This window comes from Meriones unguiculatus, chromosome 18 (genome assembly GCF_030254825.1).
Source record: "Meriones unguiculatus strain TT.TT164.6M chromosome 18, Bangor_MerUng_6.1, whole genome shotgun sequence".
Lineage (NCBI taxonomy): Eukaryota > Metazoa > Chordata > Mammalia > Rodentia > Muridae > Meriones > Meriones unguiculatus.
Genome location: NC_083365.1, coordinates 66,995,753 through 67,015,557, shown reverse-complemented (window position 1 = coordinate 67,015,557; position 19,805 = coordinate 66,995,753). Strand labels below are relative to the sequence as shown.

Below are 19,805 nucleotides of genomic sequence, written 5' to 3'. Positions count from 1 at the left end.
TACGGAAGTGGAACTGTCACTTCTGACTTTCAGTCTTTCCCTAGGCTGGAGGTTAAGAGCCTCTTCTCTTTTGTGGCTGGGTACTGTGAACCAAGGTTTGGATACCTTGGGTTACCAAGGTTCAGTAAGACCCAGGAGTGAGCTCTTCAGCACTGGTTCATAAAACAGGCTTTGAGGGTTGGGGAACGTGGCACTCTCCCAGCATGCACAAACCCTGGATTCCATCCCCAGCACCGCAGAACCAGGCCTGGTGGTACACACCTGTAGTCCCAGCTCTCTGAAGGTGGAGACAAGAGCGTCAGATGTTCAGGGTCGATCTTGTTCTATACTGCAAGTCTGTGGCTAGCCCAAGATATGGACGGTTTTGTCCCTAAAAAGACAAAAATAAAGAAAGAGAAAAACCCAGACCTTGTGTTAGGTGAGTTGCTCAGCTGTCAGCGAATTGCAGCACCCTGGGCACAATAACAGCAGGCCAGACGCGCTCAGGGCATTTTCTGCCGGTATTTTCTTGTGCACATGGGGTAGGGTGAGAGTGGGCAGAAGCCCAAGGACGATGTTGGCACCTTCCTCTATCACTCCCTGTCCTCTTCCTTCAAGACAAAGGGTTTATGTACGGCCGCCACCAACCAGTCAGGTTTCCGCCTCCACTGTGGTTCCAGGCGCTCACACTTGTACGCACGTGCTCACACTCACTGAGTCATCGCTCAGCCACACTTACTCTTGCTGTCGTTGTTTTGAAGACATGATCGCACAGTGTATACCTCTGGCTGGCATGGGAAGTACTGTACAGACCGGGCTGGCCTCCATCTCAGCACGTCTCCACCTCCTAAGTCCTGGATTACAGGTGTGCACCACCACACTCCGCGACTCTACTCACAGGCTTTGATTGAAGATGGATTAAGGGTGACATGCCTCCAGCAGATGTATTTGTATGGATATACATAGATGCGTGTGCTTTTATATGCATAGACTGTTTCTACAAAAATAGGCAGGAGCTGGTGGCATTTGTTGTCTCTGGAGGCCAGATTGGAATCTGCTAGAAGAGAAGCAACTTTTCATTATGTTTTGCTTTAATCAGGTGTGTTATTGCTTTTTTCTGTTGGAGGGGATTTGGGTTATGTTGGTTTTGTTTTGTCTGGGGAGGCAAATTTTTAACAATAACAAAACCAATGGTGGTTACATCCAGCCTTTGTACCCTCTCAGAGTCCCTCATAACTTCTGATTTACAAGTAGATTAAAAACAAATGAAGAGTGGTCCCTCCCATGGGGCTGGTTGTTTAGAGCTCAACACTATGACAGGTGAGGTGGCCTCTGTCCCCTTGAGTTTTGCCACCTCAGCTTCCAGACCCCGCCCTTCACTTCTTAGCCTCATGGCCTGGAGTCAAACATATGGTCAGAGGGGAAGAGATGTCTTTCTTTTCATTTTCAGGGGAAAAGAAAAATCCTCAAATTTAGAGATAGCGGTTCACACCTGTGTTAGCACCGAGGAGGTGGAGGCAGGAGGACCTCCAGCTTGAGGGCCAGCCTGAACTACATACCATGATCTTGCCCAAGAAGAAAAGGAACCAGAGCCTGTGGTCCAGGCCTACCATCATAGCTATCTGGGAGTCTTTCCTCAGAAAGTCAGGAGGGTCACAGGTTCAAGGCTACCTTGGGCTACATAGTGAGTTCAGGGCCAGCTGAGGTAAATTTGCAAGACTGTCTCCAAACAACTTTTTAAAAAATAATTAAGTACTAGAATTGTAACTCAGGAGTCTAGCATCTGTAAGGACCTGAGTCCAACCAACCTCCAATATTTGAGGGAAAATAAAAACAACTGAAGAGAAAGAGAGAGGCCCCATAGCTACCGGAGGACTCCATGCCCACCACCCCCCACTGCCAGCTTATCTCACTGGACAAAAGTACATCATACATCCATAGCCAAAAAACAATCTCCGGCAAAGAAAAGAGACCACTTTAAACTTCTCAGAGCAAGCAGGATGTCCAAGCGGCTGCCTCCTCCCACTGCAAACAATATTCTTACAACCCCTCTTTCAAAAAATAAAAATAAAACAGCTGTTCTTATAACTGCTCTCCTTCAATCCTCAAACCAAAATTCATAGGTAACACAATCCACCTACAAAAAAAATTTTTTTTCAAAAAAAAAATTAATCAGAACGACGGCCCCATTGTAATAAAAAGGGAATTAAAAGCAGTTTATGATCTGGGGGTGTAGCTAGCTAGAACAGTGCTTGCCTAGTGCAAGCAAAGCCCAGTGTGTGATCCCCGGTTCTACAAAGTGTAACAGCAGCTTAGGATAAAAGAACACGTTTCACCAGGCAGATGCTCGGGGTGCTGTGAGGTGCTCTGAGGGGGCCGTGTGCCTGAAGATGTATTGGAAATGCCAAGGCTGAGCCAGCATGACTAGACAGGGATGCGGGATGACTCAGGCAGCACAAGGCCACTGCCATCGGCAGAGCAACACTCTAGGGTGGCGAACAGCTCTGGATGACGCTTTGAACAAAACCCAGCGCAATCGTCCCTTGACTGACACAGTGGCTATGTTCCTAGCAGAGTCTGGGCATTAAAGCCAGGCAGAAGGCTGCTTGGAGTTTAAATACCGAAGAGAATAATGTTTGAGGCTTTAAAAGGTTTTCGCCCGCTTGGAAGTCACACGGGGCTTCAGAAAGTCGCGTGGGGTAGCGGGTTCTCTTAGCGTAAAGCCCATCTGTGGGATGGAGGAGTTGGCTAGTTGGTAAAGTGTCTGCTACACAAACACAGAGACCTGAGTTCTCTTCCCAGCACCCACATAAGAAGCCAAGCCTGGTGTGCACTTACTGCACCTGTGCTGGTGAGGTAGGACAAGGGATCCTGGGGCTCACTGGTCTGTTGGCCTAGTTCAAAAACACTGAAACCCAGGTTCCCCTGAAAGACCCTGTCTCAAAAAATAAGATGCACAGATCCTAAAGAATGACATTTGAGGTTGACCTCTGTCCCCCACTGGTGACCAAGTATCCAAACGAATGAGCCTATGAGGGACATTTCACATATAAACCTCAGCACCAGCACTCTGCCACCCCAGCCACCCCCACAGCCTGGCTTCAATTCTGCTCTCATTACTTTCAGCTCTGCCCTATCAGGTCTCTTTTTCTAGGCCCCGAGTGACAACCTGGGCAATAGCCTCTTAGTCACTTTGAACCACCTGATCCTCGAAGTATTTTCAAGCATGTGAGCACAGCCCTGTCTAAATCAAAATTCATCCTTGCATGCACTTCCTCCTTCCTGACTCACACCTACACTGTGGCCTAGAAGAGGGTGGATCAGGCTGTTCCTCTCTATCCCTCCCCCTTTGCATTCACCAGCTTTGGCTATGGCAGTTTTGGCCTTTGGCCTGTCTTTGGTTTCCTTTCTGGGGTGAATAGACTTTTGCCCACACCTCTGCATGGCTAGGATCATACAGCAATGCTAAGTGAATGATCTACAAACTCAGCCACATCCCCAGACTCTGTTGAATTATTTTTATCATCAGCGCATGTTTACACAAACTAAGACAGCTACAGTATCCTGACTGATAAAATAATTATGGGACCACTGTAACAGGCAACCCTTATTCACCAAATGTCATGATGCAATTCATGACTACACATATAGAGAGAAAATATATGTGCTATTTGGTAATTTGTTATTTACAGAGATGTTTTACTTCGTGTGTTACTCTGGAACTTCCCCACATAATGTCAGATACATCTTTTTGGCCCCGTCTCACATCCTCTTGGCTGGTCTGTGCACAGCAGTTACTGTGGCAACCAGCTCTTTCCAGGTATGACATCCAGCTCCCCCTTAGCCACATCAGGTATGCTGTCTTCCTTTCCACCCCAGCCTTCTGCTACACTATCCAACCCGAAGTTTCATGGAAGTGGCCCTCTCTCGAAAAGTCCTTGCCCAAGAGAAGAAGGGACAGTGACTGAACACCCCACACCCCCAGGTGTGCGCTGGATAATCTTAAGGCAAGTTCCAGTTGATCTCACTGAGAGTTCCCACAGTCGTAACTCACCCCTCAGATTCCCAGCACATTCCTCCCAGTATACCAGCTTGTCACTGTGCAATCATGTCCCAAGATAAATTACCGGAAAGCAATCTCTTACGCTATGTTCTCAATAGAATCCAGACCAAAGCACAGAATTCAGAATAGTGTTAAAAACACAAATCCATGTTGACTGATATTGATCCACTTGCTCCGACTTCAGCTTGTGCCCAGGAACTCTGTCCTGGAGACGGTTTCTGAGCATTCGTAAGGTCAAAACCTTCTCCGTTAACACACCAAGAGGGCTGTTGGCCTTTTCACTCTTATTCTCTCACAGGTCTACAGTGTTTTCAAGTGGCGACATCTCATACAAAAGTTCAGTGCGCTCCACACAGAGCAGACACCAGAATGCAGCTAGCTCTGCCAGTCATGCTCGGTGGACCTGAGTTCAACAGCTCTACAAGCTTCCTGTATCCTCCGGCTATTTGTGTAAGGATGCTCTTAGCTCTTCCTTCACCATGGGACAGACTCTGATCTCTCATCTAGTTTCTCTCCATTGTCATTGTGGTAAATTTACTTTTTTCCACTTTGGGGGTGTTGTACTGGGTTCATTTGATTCTTATTGAAAACATTTTCTCTAGGTTCCCCCAGGCTGACAGTAAAAAGTCCCTTGTGGTATAATACTATATTTTAATTTTTATTTGTGTGTTTGTGCGTGGGGGGGGGAAGAAGGCAGAGAAAGAGAGGTGCCTGTAGACTCCAACAGAGGTTACTGTGTCTTGAGTGGGAAATACAGGTGGCTGTAAACCTCCAGACATGGGTACTACTAACACACTCGGGTCCTTGTAAGAGCAGGAAGTGCTCTGAAGCACTAGGCCACCTCCCCAACCCTCCATAACACTGCAGGAAGCTCTTCTGTGTTCTAGTTTGTATCTCTTTTCCAGGTCTAGTGTACTTTTTCTTTTTGCAAAGCTGTTTTACATTTATGTATTTATTTACTTATTTATTTATTTACTTCTTCACAGGCTTCTCATGTGTGAAGGTCAGAGGACAACTTTCAGGAGTCAGGGGGATGGCACGCATCACCAGGCCCAACAGCAGCACCTCTACCTGCTGAGCCATCCCTCTGGCTGCCTTTCTTTTCCTCCCTGGTAGCATTTGCTGAAGATGTTTCTGTTTGGTGGTCTGCTGAGGGCCTAAACTTTGATTCATGGACGCCCCGTGGCACATGTGTTCGGCATACAGCTATCTCCCGGAGGCAGTGTGATTCTTACTGCTTCTTCTGCTACATGTAAGAACATGTTCCAACAGGACTTTCAGCCTTGATGGGAATATCTATGTCCACCCTAACCCACATGGGACCGTCAAGCCTTTAAAGTGTGTTTTTGGTGTGACCAAATAACTGAACTTATAATTCCATTTACTTTTAACAAAATTTCATAGCTACAGCTGGCTGCCTACTTATCAGTGAAATTCTGCATCTGAGTAGTTATGTTAGTGTCAGATCTTTTCTTTTTCTTAATAAATGTATTTCAGTCTAAAAAGATTCCTCCAGGTAACACCCACAGGTTTTTTGAGTAAAATGCACAGGTGTGTTTACATTTCTCTTCAATTTTAAAATTATGTTGTTCCCATTATCTATTATGTATTTCTAGATAAGGTGGAGGTGTGAGGTCTAGGTTATGTGGAGGTGTGAGGTTCATGAAACCTGGTGGTGACTTCTAGTTTCTAATTTGCCTATGGCTGGTTCTTGTAGAACAGTTCTCTAAGCAAAAACAGACACCGTTATCAGCAGACAGGCTGTGCCTGCTTGCAAGAGCCCATCATGATGGACTGTTGACAGTCCCTCACAGAAGAGGGTCCCAGGGATATTCTGACTTCTCCATCCAGCCGTTTGGATGCAAGTCTGAACTAACTGTGTGTGCCTCTGGATCTTGAGTGGTGGCATAGCATCTATGCTGTAAGAGCAGGGAGAAGACGCTCCTTATACAGCCCTGGAGAAAGCATCATCCATGCTGGGGGAAGACCAGGGGACTGCTTTGGGGTCTCCCATGCTCCTAAAAATGAGCCTAACTATTCCCCTGGTTTTTCAGGGTGAGCCCTTGTGTGAAAACATATTTTGATTTGTTCTTGGGAACTTATGAAGAGAGATGAATGCTGTTTATGTCTCCCAGGGAAGGTCTCAAAAGAACAGAAATCACCATTGAAATGTCATCAGTATTAGGAGTTGTTAGTATGTTTTGGTATAACTAAAGATCTGGAGCTTATGTACATGTTTTAAGTAGCTGTATCTATCTGATTAGAAAGGATATTTTTATGTATAGACCTACAAAGCAGAAAAGGTTGCAGTACCCAGCATGACCCCGAGACCCCTCATTTACACCCATGTTGAAGATCCTGAATGCAAATGAGCCAAGAGGTCTCCCTGATTCCTCTTCAAGCCTAATCACGTGTTGAGTCTTATCATTTTTTCTCCCTTTTTAAAGGTTCCAAATGGAAGGCTTCAGCCCCTACCATTCTATCATCCTGAAACTATTGTCTTTCAAGGGCAAAGCTCTCTGCTGCATCAAGTAGCTGCAGAGGCGCTTGGACGTGCAGCTGAACCATCATTCTGCTTTAATGATGCCAGGAGGTGGCAGGTGCAGACGAGGAACACTGAGACGGCTGATGCTCCCCAAGAAATACAAGGACAGGGAAAAAAGAAGAGGATGATGGTGGCTGTGGAGGAAACAAAGGACTTCCACGCTTCTGCTCCCCCACCCCCACCCCCAGACGAAGGATCAAACTGAGGACTCAGGCGCGCTGGTCAAGGGCCCATCCACTAAACTACATCCCCAGCAGCAAAGATTCCGCTTTTTAAGACGACTGACTGCAAGAAGTAAGGACTAGCGAGATGGCTCAGGGGGTGAAAGGACTTATCACCAAGCCAGACAATCTTAGTTCAGTTCCTGGGACTTACATGGTGGAAGGAGAGAACAACCCTACAAGTGCCCTCTGACCTCCACATGCAAGGCAGGGCAGCTACAAAGGTGCACAGACACAGCTAGCTACATACACAGATAGACAAATAAATAAATGTAATGAAATTTATAAAACAGATAACATTTTAAAAAGTGGTAGTTAACTGGAAAATAAAAACCGGTTGAGTTACAGATGTTGCCAGTGCTATCGACCTACAATTTACCCCACAAAATAAAGGCGCAATCAGCATTGTGCATGTCTACTGCGCCTACGACCCTGGGCTTGATCCCCAGCATTACAGAAAACTGAATGTGGTGGCCCACAACTGTAATGCCAGCACTTGGGAGGCAGAAGTCGGAGGACTGCAAACTCAAAGTCAGCCTTGGCTACATAGTAGGTTTGGGGCCAGCCTGGGTTATGTAAAACACTGCCTCAAAAACAAACAAATAAAACCAAAACAAAGTTTTTGGTCTTTTTTTTTTTTTAAGAAAGGATGAACCCCTTTTCCTAAGTCCTATCAGGAACGATGACTCAGCTCTGAGCACCGAGTGCTCACTCTCCAGAACCAGAAGTACAGCTGTGTGTGACCTTGAACAAGTCATCTATCTGCCCTTCTGGACCTCATCAATCTAGAAAATGGGAACATACACATACATTAAAAATAAAATAATTCTTAAGAAAGAAGAGAAAGCTGGGTGTGGTGGCACAAGCATGCAGTCCCAACACTAGGGAGGCAGATCAAGACCAGCCTGGACTAAAAAAGAAAGAATGAAAGAAGGGAAGGAAGGAAGGGAGGGAGGGAGGGAGGGAGGAAGGAAGGAAGGAAGGAAGGGAGGGAGGGAGGGAGGAAGGAAGGAAGGAAGGAAGGGAGGGAGGGAGGGAGGAAGGAAGTAAGGGAGGGATGGAGGTGGGGAGGGAGGGAGGGAGGGAGGGAGGAAGAGAGGGTGGAAGGAAGGAAGACTTCACTTGGACTCACAGTCTGAGGATATTATGAATGCACCATGACAGGTGTGTGGGGCAGCCGGTCACATGGCATCCACAGTCAAGAAGCAGAGTGAGGATTACTGCTGCTCAGGATCTCTCCACCCCCATCCCAACCCTCAAGGGAAAGAAAGATTTTTATTAGGGATGAAGAAATTCACACTGCAAGGCACACAGAGAGCAAAGCTGTCTGCAAAGCATAGGGGGCATGTGGGAAGTGGGAACATGGTTTCTTCCTGAGGGCTAGCCTTCTCCCTTTTATGCAGTCCCTTCCTGAGGGCTAGCCTTCTCCCTTTTATGCAGTCCCTTCCTGAGGGCTAGCCTTCTCCCTTTTATGCAGTCCCTTCCTGAGGGCTAGCCTTCTCCCTTTTATGCAGTCCCTTCCTGAGGGCTAGCCTTCTCCCTTTTATGCAGTCCCTTCCTGAGGGCTAGCCTTCTCCCTTTTATGCAGTCCCTTCCTGAGGGCTAGCCTTCTCCCTTTTATGCAGTCCCTTCCTGAGGGCTAGCCTTCTCCCTTTTATGCAGTCCCTTCCTGAGGGCTTGCCTTCTCCCTTTTATGCAGTCCCTTCCTGAGGGCTAGCCTTCTCCCTTTTATGCAGTCCCTTCCTGAGGGCTAGCCTTCTCCCTTTTATGCAGTCCCTTCCTGAGGGCTAGCCTTCTCCCTTTTATGCAGTCCCTTCCTGAGGGCTAGCCTTCTCCCTTTTATGCAGTCCCTTCCTGAGGGCTAGCCTTCTCCCTTTTATGCAGTCCCTTCCTGAGGGCTAGCCTTCTCCCTTTTATGCAGTCCCTTCCTGAGGGCTAGCCTTCTCCCTTTTATGCAGTCCCTTCCTGAGGGCTAGCCTTCTCCCTTTTATGCAGTCCCTTCCTGAGGGCTTGCCTTCTCCCTTTTATGCAGTCCCTTCCTGAGGGCTAACTTTCTCCCTTTTATGCAGTCCCTTCGCACGCAGCCTGCGGGATGTGCAGCCCACATCCAGGGTGAGTCTCCTGCTCCATCGCCCTATCCGAGAAACCCCCCCAGAGACACGCCCCCGGGTGATTCTAGATCCTCTCAACTTAACAGTAGTACCCAGTGCATATATGAAGCCACTAAGGTAACTGCATTAGCGCCTTCCTTTCTTCTGTTTAAAGCATTGGACGGAGATGGGCTGAGGAAAAGAATAATCCTCGCAGCTCCTGCCTGAAGAGCTGCAATGTTCCCACTTTTGGAAACACAAAGACAATGTTATACCTCTTTCTGTGTCAGTATGTTGTGCACGGCTGCGTTTAGAGGTCATTATGGATAGCTGCAAAGTGGCTCGCTGCTGTGGCAGCACGAGCACAGCACTGCTTGTTCATATCTCGGTAGACCAACGAGCAGAGAGAGATGAGGCCCTCACTGTAACCTTCAAACTCCCGGAAACACACTTCCTCCAACCAGGCTCTGCCTCCTGAAGCAGCATTGCCAGCTGGGGACCACGTTTCAGAAACACAAGTCTGTGGCACACATTTTATAGTGATACCATTACAAAGCCTGTCCCTGACTTTGGAGAGGTAAAGGCAGTTTCATGAACACCAGCAGGATCCTGCTACCAGCTTGCTCCTATGGAATGCCAGAAATCTAAGAGAAAAGTGCTTCAGTTTTGGCTCATTTCACAGGATTGGGTGGGATGTGGGTTTGGAATTCATGTTGTGTCATCGTGGCAGGAGAGGATGTGTTTTAAACAGATATTTATGCTATCAGACTCTTGAAACAATGGACCCCCAAAGGATTGGAATTCCCCCATGAATCTCATGCTGAGGAAAGGAAAAGGCTGATGCCCTGGTGCCCATTGGAAGAGGTGTTACACAGTTCTGACAGCTTATCAGACCATCTTGAAACATTGGAACCCAGACAATGATGGATCAACGATGGGCAGACCATACCATGATAGGACTGGTTGGCTTTGCATAGTCTTTGCTCTCCGTATAAACCCCAGTCTCATGCTGGCTCCCCAAGGATGAGTTTAGTAACTAGACTGCTTTATTCATTGCTCTTCCCAACGTGACCACACTGAATTGTTTCACCGGACAGTCTTCCCAGGCACTCTGCTGCTCTCTTTGGGGTTTGTCTGGGTCTGCTCATACAAGATAATCATACCTGGGCATGTTGACTGTTCATGTTCTCTTATAGAAGGATGATGGAGGGAGAGTAATGGGACCCTCCTTAGTATTTAGGCAACCCTTCCAATCAATTGTATGTGGCCTCAGGGTCTCAGTGAAGGACTAGGGGAGAGGGCTCCATCAACAGAGCATGGGGAAGTCATGTCTGTGGTGGGCCCAGATCTTCCAGTGTGACTGCATAAGGTCATCCATGCTCTTCCCCCTAACTCCTTGCCCACTGTTCTGTAAGCAAGCCCAATAAACTGATTGTGGCTTGGTGGGTGTGCCAAAGTTTGAACTGGAAGATTTCAGCAGCCTAGAACATGGGCAGATGAATTGACTAGCAGCTTTTCTCAGAACACAGGGCTGCTTCCTGTGTTCTGCAGCCTGAGGGTATCCACTCAGCAGGGTCAGATGCCCTGTGTTCACTCTCCTCTAGATAAAGCACCGGGACTCAAATGTGTCATTCTGCCTTACTGTGACCATCCTCCTTTCCTCTGCTCCCAACTCCCCACCCCCCAGCCCCAGCCCCAACCCCAGGAAACACTCAGAGCCCTTTTAGCTCCTTCTCCTCAGGAGACAAAAGCTCTTCTTACAGCCATGGGTAATTTCCGGCTCTTTTCAACACACAGTTTCTCATCACTCCTGATCCTGACATTGTCTGCCTATCTCTGGCAGATTACTCAGAGAGAAGGACACAGACAATAGCCCAGGGAACAATTCCACTCCTTCCGGACAGGGATCCATTTTTCAATTATTTTGTTATCCCATTTACTTAATGAACAAATCTAGTGTCATCCCATATTTTATGGCCATGAGCAGACTCATGGTGATGGGAAACAGTTCAGATCATTGCCAAGGAGGGACACTGTTCCTCTGAGCATGCAGGGTCCCTGGGAAACTTCTCTTTCTGAGCCTGTGCACCTGCTACCACCTCTGGCACCTGCCCTCTCTCCCCATGACAGAATCTTCCCCTCTGCCCACTCCTGGGCCCTCTTCTCCTTAGGGAAACCAGTGCAGTGGGCACCCTTCACAAAGCTTTCTGTCACAGACTGTGCCCCCAACAAGCAAAGCGTGGTTACCTATCCTCAGCAGGCCAATTTTATTTTAATGAAGGAGGGGTTTATTTTGGTTTGCAGGTCAGTAGTGAAGGGGGAGACAGGCTAGTAGCAGTAGCTTGAAGCAGCTTGTCATGTGACATTCACATTCAGGAAGCAAACAGAGGTGAATGTTGCAGGAAAAGTCATAAGATGGTAGAAAAGTATATCCAAGGACATAGCAGTGAGTGGCTGTCAGACTTGCACTCTGGACCGTTTGCCCAGGAAGAAAGATGCTTGGACCTGACCTTGAGTGATGAGCTAACCGACATTCTGCTTTCAAGTTACACAAGCTCAGGCTCCTTCCACCTGTAGCTGTCATCTAAGCATGTGGCTTCTAATGGCACCAAGGCTCAAGAACCAATTAAAATAGCCAAATTAATAGTGAAACAGGAAGAGAGAAAGGGTTCTTTATTGTCCACACACTGGAAAGGACAAATAGAGCTAGTGATAGCCCCATGAAAGCCCATCTTTGGAGGTTCTGAAATGCAGTTGAGGGGTAAGTCAAGACCAGGGTTCTGCATAGCTCTGCATCCCAGGCAAGGTATGGCCCTGCCACCACTGACCCAGCAACGCCTCTTTCTTTATGACAAGTTAATCTCTTTCCAGGGAAAAGTTCCCTCTCTGGCCAGCCCAGGATTTATACTTTCTCTTCTCACAGCATGGCAATCCTGAAGAAATCCCAGTGTCTTTGGGTCTGCTTTGGCAATGGTCTCATGACCCAAGGTAAGGGACATGACAGTATCTGTGTCTTCATCCTTCCTTGTTCCAGCCATTCTTCTGCCTGCTTCAGCTGCAATGACACCAGCTGCCTGCAAGTTGCACTTTCCACGAAAAGGTGAAAGGTACTGTGTGCCAAGCGCTTTCCTAAGTACTGTGTCTGCCTTGGTTATTGTTCTATTGCTGTGAAGAGACACCATGACCACGGGCCCAGGGATCTTCAGCCAATGAGGGAAATTAGGAGCAAGAGCAATGAACAGAGGGTTCAGAAGACCTGAGCGTACAAACAGAAATGAAGACGCTCTGGAATCAGCTTCGGGGAGGCAGATCAGTTTTATTCCAGATGAAAGAGGATTATATAGAACTTTGGGAAAGGGTTGGGATATCCAGGGTGGGCAAAGGTTCTTGGCTGAAAAGCCAAGGTATTGAGATCCTCATTTGCATGGGGAGGCATTGCAGGAATCCCAGGTGCTTGCTGAATGGGTTCTTGTCAGGAGAAAGGAAGTGGGACCTGTAGTTCCATAAGGGTGATGTGATGTTATTCATGTAGAGAATGTGGTGGTCCAGGATTTCCTTCCAGGCAGGGAGAGGAAGCCTTGTCAACAAGAAGAATCCTCCATTTTACACCACACTCAGGGTTTTCCAGTAATGGTGGACTTCGACCTTAGCAGCAGGGTTTCCCAACAGAAATGCTCACAAAAGAAAGCTTTTCATTGGGGATTGTTTGCAGTTTCAGAGTTTTCATTATCGCCAGTGTAGGAAGCACGGCAGCACGCAGGCAGACATGGTGCTGGAGAAGTAACTGAGAGTTCTACATCCGGATCTTCAAGCAGCAGGATAAGAGAGACATCAAGCCTGACTTGCTCATCTGAAACCTCAAACCCAATCCCCAGTGAAACACTTCACATATACCAACAAAGTCACATATACTCCAACAGGGCCACACCCCCTAATAAATATCAAGTAACATTACTCCCTAATGACAAAACACTTAAATATATGAGTCTATGATATAGTAGAAGTTTAGTGTCCTAAAGGCTCAGTTAGGCCAAACAAACATGTTTTGTTTTAAGCCCAGGTGAGGGATATGGGGCTGATTCAGGTTGTCTACAGCAGCAAGCCATTTGCCTCGTGCAGTCTTTGAGAGGGGCTCTTTGCCAGCTGCAGATAGTATAATTCTGAGGATTCTGGAGAGAGAATAAATGCCAGAGACTCCAAGAAAGAAGAAGGCTGCTGCTCACCCCTGCTGCTCCTGGTTGCTGTTGATGCAGTTTTATGAGAATTTGGAGATATCCTGAAACACAGATCGGATTTGCCCCCAAGGAACCCAACAACCCAAACCAAAAGGAAGTAGTCATAAAACACCTACACCCCTTTCCCCCTCTCACTTACTTTCTCTCCTACCTAGTATTGGGGGGTTAGTGGAAGGGAGCTTGAAGCACTAAGAGAATCCAAGTAAAAAAAAAGGTTACAAAGCACCTACACTATGGGGCATTCCTATTCAAACTACCACAGTGTCCCTATGACAATCACAGAGAACAGAGAAGCCAAGTGATTCCTCAAAGGCCACAAGGAAAAAAAAAAAAAAAAAAAGCCCAGCTCAAATCCTAAAGCCCTTGCTCATAACTCACCTTTGCTAATCACCATAGCCACCACAACTGTCCCAAATCCAAGTCCAAGACTCTTTAAGGCTCATCTTCTTTGAGCAAGATTTGTCCCCTATAAAGTTCTCCTTTCCTTGTCTCATACTTGCTAACCTCCCAGTTTTCTTCTCTACTAGTCAAGAGACAAATAGACAGACAGATAGAATAAAGGACAGGTGAATGGACAGTTGGATGGATGCAGGCATGAATAGATAAACAGGTGGATGGATGGATGGATGGACAGGTTAATGATGTATATATACAGCTAGTAGTAAGTGAAGTAATGTTTACCTCAGAGTAATCTATTTGGGCCACTGCCATTTCCTGTTGGCTGAGCAATGAGAGTACCACAGGGCCTATCAGCTCTAAATGCAAGAGAGTGAATGTCCAGAGGAAAGCTCCCGTGTCCCTCCTTCACCCTGACAGCTGTCATCCTGAAGACTAACAGGCCTTTGAAGCCAATTCTGCCATCAGAAAGGAAAAGCCATGGCATAATATTTTATATTCAGGAAATTAACATTTCTAGCACAATTAAAGAACTATGAAAAAAATGTCATAGCCCTCTCAGTGGGCTCTGAGGAATGCTGGCATACTCAGCAACACTTTTCCTACCTCACCACCCCCATTACAAATACCCACTACATTGGACAAAGGGCAGATGCAAGAAAGCCAAAGGTTACAAAATACACAAGAGGTGCTTGGATTTCAGAATTGGCCTTGGAGTGTGCGGGGGAGATTTGAGAAGGCGCTGCTTTGCTCCCCTCTGCCTGGGCATCTGGGGAGCAGGCAGTGTTGTTCAGGCTGGCAGCTGCTCCAGCCAGAGACTCCTAGAAGCAGGGCAGGTCAGAAGTCCTGATGGAACAGGTCATATCCGGCTCCCAGGGGCAGAGGTGAAAACAAGTGGTGGCATTTGTTTACATAGGTGGCCACAGCGTCCCACTAGGCAGTCTCTAACCCATGACCTGGCTGGTCCCCTCAGCCTCCCTGGATATGGTGAGAAGCCCTTGTCTCACGTCAGGTCGTCAGAGTCCCCATCTGTGTAATGGACCCCTGATGCCCTGATGATCTTTGAAGGGAACAGGATGCTAACAGACTACTGTGTGAGGCATCTAGGATTTCAGATTACTAAAACACACACACACACACACAGACACACACACACTATATGCCACACCACACCACACCTGTTGTACCCTGATCTTCAGATGAAAGCACAGGTTCTGACTTAAAGGACCACACCGCTGCTTTGATACTAGTCTCCTGACATTGATTAAGTGTCTGCCTTTTTCATTTGCTTGTGAGTGTCTGATAGAGATATGAATGTTTTCTCCTCAGTTTCTTCATCTTTAAGAGAGAAAGTTAGAGCCAGGCATGGTGGCACAGAACTTTAATTCCAGCGTCCCACCCACAACCACATGCACTCAGAAATCAAGCCATACCTCGTATGCTGGCTAGTTATGTCAACTTGACACAAGCTGTAGTCATCTGAGAATGGGGAACCCCAACTGAGAAAATGCCTCTACAAGGTCCGGCTGCGGGCAAGCCTGTAGGACATTTTCTTAATTAGTGGTTGATGGGGTGCCCATAGCCTGGGGAGCAGGCAGTGCTGTTCAGGCTGGCACATGCTCCAGCCAGAGACTGGAGGGCTGGAGCCAGGGGTGGGCCACCCCTGGGCTTGGTGCTCTATTAAAAAGGCAGACTGAGAAAGCCAGTAAGAAATACTCTCCATGGCCTCTGCATCAGCTCCTGCTTCTAGGTTCCTCCCCTGCTTGAGTTCCTGCCCTGGCTTCCTTCAGTGATGAACAGTGATGATGAAGCTTACACCAGATAAACTCTTCCCTCCCCATGCTGCTTTGCTGATGGTATTTCATCACAGCAGCTGTAACACCTCCAGCGCTGCTCTGGTCTCTGTCTCTGGTCCATGTGGCAGGAAGCATGCTTCCTTCTCTCTTCTGCCCACACTGCTCTACAGCTCTGAACACATGACCTGACACCTCTGCCACTCAATTGGCTGAACCATGGCCAGGCTCTCTATCCCTGGGGAAAGTTAAAAAGGCAACACCCCACTTTCTCCCTCTTTGCCTCCCCCTCTTCAAGTCTTTCCCTCGCTGGGTCCACGGCTCTATCTCTTCTACTCTTTCACAGTAACTGAACTTTCTTAATGTTTTCGGAAGTCTATAATGTTGTTCTTCCTCACACCTATGCCAGGCTGCATCTGCTAGGATGTGCTGTCCCTCGCAATGCCCTCCTACCTCCAGGCCCCATGGCCCTTATAACTGCGAGGCAGTCCCCTCAGAGACAGGGCCACCGTGTGTTCCTGGGTGAGTCCTTGCCCTGCCCATCTCATAACCCCCTGGTCACCCTCTGACCACAAACCCCCTTTGCACCTCCAGTCATCTGCTTGCCCCACTGCTTATCCGAACCTGGTGGACCACAGGCAGTCAAGAGCTCTTGAAGTGGCTTTCAACTCAAAAGCAGCAGCTGTGAGCACACCGTGCTGCTGCTGCATTTGGACTGGCTGCTTCCAGCTGTGTGTAGAAACTTTTCCTTCACAACTTAACTACCAGGTGAGGTCATTTACCTTTCCCTTTAATGAAAGTAATGAAATGAAATAGAATAAAAATATCATAAAAAATAGAAAAGTAACATCATATAACATATCATAAAAGGCAGCTGTGTCTCTTAACACTTTGGTTTTAATAGATCAGCTCCTGTAACCACGTGATCAAAGTTGGAGTTACCTTACACCCATGTGACAAACAAACAACCCAACAGACAATTTCAAACATGACCATTTGCAAACAAAGAGGAGGGAGGGGCTGGAATTACCTCCACAACTCAGACAGCAGGGCTGCATGAGCCAATCAAGATGCAGAACTCTCAGCTCCTCCAGCACCAAGTCTGTCTGCGCTCTGCCGTGCTTTCCACCATGATGATAATGGACTGAACTTCTGGAAGTGTAAGCCAGCCCCGATTACATGCTTTCCTTTATAAGAGCTGCCTTGGAGCTGGGCGGTGGTGGCACACCCCTCTAATCCCAGCACTTCGGAGGTAAAGGCAGGTGGATCTCTGTGAGTTCAAGGACAGCCTGGTCTACAAAGTGAGTCCACAACAACCACAGATATGTTCTGTCTCAAAAAATATATATATTACAGTGTCTCTTAACAGCAATGAAACCCCTAAGACAGTTTACAATATACTTTGAGTATAATCCACGTAAACCCCATAGCCCACAGTTCTTACATTTCTCCCTGTCCCATTAGTCCCATTTTGTGGCCCTAAATCAACATTGCTTCTGCTTTCATGTCATTAGCACATGTATGGTTAGATAATGTCTAGGACACACAAGTGGGGGAAAATGCACTCTTAGTTTGGTTTCTATCCCTGTAATAAATACCATGACCAAAAGCAATGTGAGAATGAAAAAACAGAAGCCTGGAGGCAGGAATTGAAGCAGAGACCATGGAGGAACAGCGCTTACTGATTTGCTCCCGTGGCTTGCTCCCTGAAGACTTGCAATCCAATCAAGACAATCCCTCAGTCAAGATTCCCTCTTCCCAAACAACTGTAGCTTGAGTCAAACTGACAAAAACCTAATTTGTCTTCATGAGACTTACTTCATCCCCTCAGTACAATTATTTCCAGTTCATCCATTTTTCTGCAAACCACTGTGATGACTGTGGATGTCAAATTCAGAACCTAGTAGTGCCTGGTAGACCAGCCTCTCAGCATACATGTAGGGGGTGTCTGGATTACATTGAGGGAATTTGGGGCGTGATCATTGGCCGAGGCAGGGGTCGGATGTATTACTAACAGGCATGTGCTCATTGCTTTCTTCTTCCAGGAGAGGATGCACCGTGATCCAGCGACTTCATTCCTGCCACTTTGACTTCCCAGCCAGGGTGGATTGTATCTGGAAAAGTGAGCTAAACATCAACACTTTCACCCTTAACTTGTGTTTGTCATAGTATTTCATCACAGCGACAGGAAAAGAAACTAAGAGGAACACATAAATCCATTCTTCTTTATAGCTGGAAAACCCCTCTGTGTATACATTCTGCATTTTCTTTATGGTATCCTATGCTGATGGACACCTCTGATTGGTTCTGTAACTTAGCTGCTGCCCATAGTACTTCAGTACACACGGGTATGCAACTCTCTGCCACATTCTGACTTACAGTCTCTTGAGGGGGTACCCAGGAGAGGTACAGGTGGATCATGCGGCATAATTACTGTTAGGTTCTCTTTAGACACCTTCATACTGATGTCCATCGTAGTTGGTCTAGCTGCCTTTTGAACATCAGTGTAGACTGCCTCCTTATAAGGCCTCTTTTTGTTGACATCCTTGACACCATTTTTTTTTTTGGATGACTACCATTCTGATTGGTGTGAGATGGACTCTCACTGTTGTTTTTATTTTCATTTCTCTGGTGTCTGGTGATACTGAACTTTTTTCTCAAGTTTATTGGCTATTTGTATTTCATCTTCTTAAATTTTTGAGATTTTATTTATTTTTACTTTATGTATATGAGTATTTGGCTGAATGTATGTCTGTGCACCACCTGTGTGCAACGCCTGAGGAGGCTGGAAAAGAGCACTGGATCCCCCAGGACTGGAGTCAGAGACTGTTGGGAGCCACCCAGGTCCTCTGGAAAAGCAGCCCAAGCCATCTCGACAGCCTCCTGTACGACATCTTTTGAGTTTCCTGATCATTTCTTTGGCCAATTTATTGATTGAGTTGTTTGATTTGCTGTTGTTGTTGTGTGTGTGTTTAGTTTGGTTTTAGTTATTTTTGTATTATAAATATTAATTCTTTGTCAGATATAAAGCTAATGAAGTTTTTCCCTGAGTCCTAAAGCAGTGTATTCACTTGATTGTCTTCTTTGCTATTTTATTTTAAAACATAGAAGAAATTGAAGAAGCTGTTATAAGATGGAAAGACTTCACATGCTCTTAGATTAAATATTTTTGTTTGTAATAATTTCTTATTAATACTTAGAGAACTTCATGCAGTGTATTTTTTTATCCTGTAATTTAGTTACACTGTTTCTCCCTTCCCTTTTCTCCCTCCAAACCTACCCATATACCTTTCCCCAGCCTCCTTTAAATTCATGGACTCTTTGCTCATTAATTGTTATTGAATGCATATGTGTTTTTGTGCATACATATGTATTCATAAATATATATTGAGACCATATAATGTTACTTGTATGAATGATTTAAATTAGAAATTTTAATATGAACTGGTTGTAGTACCAAAACCAATCTACAGATTCAACATAATATTCATCAGTATTCTAGTCAAATCCTTTACAGAAATATAAAAACAATCTAAAATGCATTTAGAAGCACAAAAGACCACAGCTAACCAGAGCAGACCTGAGCAAAAAATAAACACAGTGCTGGAGGTATCACCAGACCTGATTTTTGAAATGCACTTCAGATCTACAGTAACAAAAACAGCATGGTTCTTTCACCAAAACACACATGTAGATCAACAGACTAAAACAAGGGGGGAAAAAACATAGCCATGAAGCTACGATACATTTTGAAATAAACATAGTCCCTGTAATCAATGGTGCTGGAAAATGAATATTCACATGCAAAAGAATGAAACTGGATCCCTACCTTTCATTCCACACAAAAATCTACTCCAACTGGATCAAACACCTTAATGTAAGACCTGGTGTAGGGTGAGGTGGGGAGTAGGAGAGGAAATACTTCCAGATGTGGGTGTGATGGTTAATCTTGTTTGTCAACTTCATTCTAGGTGTACTAGAATCAACCAAAACCACAGCAGCAGGGCACACCTGAGGGGCTTTTCTTGGTTGAGTTATTAGAGATTGGAAGACCGACCCTAAGTTTAGACCACTGCTTCTGGTAGCTCACACACGTAAATGGACTTGAAAGAAGAGAATGTTTGCTTTTATCTGCTTGCCCTCACTCCCACTGGCAGGTTTATCTACCCGTTGCTGAGGGGTTTCTCCACTGATATTAGAACCTACTTATGGGGATTGGAGACTGATGATTAGACTGAAGACCATCCAAGACACCCAGCTGTTCACGGACCGAACAACTACTCGATTCTTTGTCTCAACCATTGTTGTGCTAGCTGGATCACAGCTTGTAAGCCACTCCAATAAAACCTCCCTCTCTCTCTCTCTCTCTCTCTCTCTCTGTGTGTGTGTGTGTGTGTGTGTGTGTGTGTGTGTTCATTCTGTCAGTTCTGTTCCTCTAGTGAACCCTGACATAGTTGGCATAAGCAAGAAGTTGTCCAGCAGG

At 46.3% G+C, this 19,805-nt stretch overlaps 1 protein-coding gene across 1 annotated transcript in view; it reads right to left on the bottom strand.

Annotated features, from left to right (window-relative positions):
* Positions 1–256: 256 nt before the first annotated feature.
* The window catches only part of C18H2orf76 (chromosome 18 C2orf76 homolog), a 166,212-nt gene continuing 146,663 nt past the window's right edge, over positions 257–19,805 (bottom strand). Inside the window, exon 6 of the mRNA XM_060371703.1 lies at positions 257–370. Coding sequence (XP_060227686.1) covers positions 324–370 — 47 coding nt within the window. The 3' untranslated portion in view covers positions 257–323. The remainder of the gene's footprint in view (positions 371–19,805) is intronic.